Genomic DNA, 2,283 nt, shown 5'->3' with positions numbered 1-2,283 from the left:
AGACCCGACGACGCACACCCCCCTTTTTTCCCACACACTCCCTCACACACTCCCCCACTTCTTCCCCCCTCAACCACACGCACACACCCCCACAAACAAGTTATCTTTGCACACAACTGTCGGTCACCTCAATAACCGCCACCCCACCCCACCCCCAGCCCGAAGTCAACCATTACTGCAGACTAACAAGGCACGTTATGTCCCCCGTCCACTACAGCCTGCAGAAAATTACCCGCCCGCACCTATCTCACCTGCAAATCTGACAGCAAGCCGGCCGGTACTTTACGCTCGTCTCTTTACTCGTGTTATGGTGGTTGTGGTGGTGGTTTTTGCAGTCATTCTTGTAGTGGAGTGGTAGGAGTGGTCGTTGTAGATGTAGAGCCACATTATGGTTAGAAATCATAGCCTTCGTGGATGTTTGAAGAAAAGTGGATTGGAATAACAGAGATGCTAAAACAGTGTCTTCGCTATATGTTATTATAGCTGGTGTTGGTATAAATAAAGTGAGAGTGATGCAAGTTCAGCTCTTTGAGGGCGGTCATTTTGGTCATTCGACAACGCTTGAAGACTTTTTGGGAACTTTTCAAAAGAAAAGCAGCATTACTTCGTTTTACATCAGATTTTTTCATTGTTTTCTTGATTTGAAACCCTAAAATGTCTGGGAAACACATGCAATTTTTTTTTAAAGTTTCTGATTCGTTCGTGTTTCGAACTGTGCCTCAACATTATCTTTGGTCTGCTGCTGATGGACACAATTATGGTTCCCCTAGGTGCCGAAAGTGTTTATAAGCAAGGTGGGGACTATAGAAGTATATAACTATCAATGGTTATTGTTTATGACTGGCTGGTGTCTCTATCTATAAAAGCAATTGATCAGTGGTTAGTTCTGTTAAGCTGGCTGATGTCTCAATAAATAAATAAATTATCATTGGTTAGGGTTAATGCTGCCTGATGACTCTAAACAAATATCAGTGGTTAGTGTTAGGCTGGCTGGTGTCTTCATAAGTAAGTAAATTGTCAATGGTTCTGTATCTTCGCTATAATATAATGTTATTATAACGGGTTTTGGTATAAATTAAGTGAGAGTGATGCAAGTTCAGCTCTTTGAGGGCGGTCAGTTTGGTCAGCATTTAAGTAATGCTGGCTGCTGCCTCTAAGCAGATAATCAGCAGTGGTTAGGGTTGGGCTGGTTGGTTGGTGCCTTTTTCAATAACTGGTTATCAGTGGCAAATGTTAACATAGCTGCATGCATGGGTGAGGACGTTCGCTCGTGGAGATGTCCCCACCGTCTGGGGTCTATGGTCTGTGTGTGTGCGTGTGGTGTGTACACAGTGCATCATCGTCTGCCGTGGTAGTGTTAGTCTGAGGACGGTATTTTGCCGCTAAAACGTTTCTTCTATTCCTGTCGCCGCCAAGTCCCGCAGACAGGTGTTTGTGTGTGTGAGAGTGCGGCCTTGACATCTTTGGCTTTCGGAGAATGCCGCCGTTTTGGATGTATTGCCCAGAGGTAAATGTTATAAAATGTGAGATTTTTCGGGGGTCCTTTGAGAAATTCATTTCATTCCAGAAAAACAACAACGGGTGTGTGTGTGTGTGTGTGTGTGTGTGTGTGTGTGTGTGAGAGTGTGTGAGAGTGTGTGAGATATTGTGTATGTGTGTGTGTGTGTGTGTGTGTGTGGCGCCGCTATTGTCTTATTTTTCTTTCTCGTTTGTTTCTCCCACCCTGTCTTGCATTTTCTCTAAAATACATTACACTGGAATACACGTGCTTTGTGGAAGCCGTCTGTCTGGCGTCTGTGCTAAAGCCTTTGATGTTCAAACCTGGAAATTTTGTAGTTCAAGATTCAAATTGGAACACTTATTTTTCCTGTCCCGCCTTGGCGCCTGCAAAGGGATATGTATGGCTGTCTCTCTCTCTCTCTCTCTCTCTCTCTCTCTCTCTCTCTCTCTCTCTCTCTCTCTCTCTCTCTCTCTCTCTCTCTCTCTCTCTCTCTAAAAAAACCCAAAGAAAGATATACGTTTTTTTACCGTCTAGCACAACGCTTTTATCAGAATGAGCATAGGTGTATGATGCTCTTTAGAGAATGCATCTATATATAACTCCAAAGGTCTTGTAATTACATATCTGCGTGTGGTTGAATGATGCATCTAATGTGAATTACATTTTGTCAGCCTTACTTCTCTTTTCATATTGAATTTTAATAGTAATATATAATTTTAATTTTTTAATGTATACCTGCATGTGTTTTTACGGTCCTGTGCAGCCAAGAAAAAATTCCCTCT

General features: G+C 42.9%; 1 protein-coding gene across 1 annotated transcript in view; it reads left to right on the top strand.

Moving 5' to 3' along the window:
* Window positions 1–1,267: 1,267 nt before the first annotated feature.
* The window catches only part of LOC101857759 (myotubularin-related protein 4), a gene marked incomplete in the record, with an annotated part of 29,925 nt that continues 28,909 nt past the window's right edge, over window positions 1,268–2,283 (top strand). The window contains 1 exon segment of the mRNA XM_005112285.3: window positions 1,268–1,507. Within this exon segment, the coding sequence (XP_005112342.2) occupies window positions 1,478–1,507 (30 nt within the window).

Source organism: Aplysia californica, unplaced genomic scaffold (assembly GCF_000002075.1).
Source record: "Aplysia californica isolate F4 #8 unplaced genomic scaffold, AplCal3.0 scaffold01227, whole genome shotgun sequence".
In the NCBI taxonomy this organism is placed as follows: domain Eukaryota; kingdom Metazoa; phylum Mollusca; class Gastropoda; order Aplysiida; family Aplysiidae; genus Aplysia; species Aplysia californica.
The sequence above is the reverse complement of the archived record's forward strand: the minus strand, read 5'-3'. Positions and strand labels throughout refer to the sequence as shown.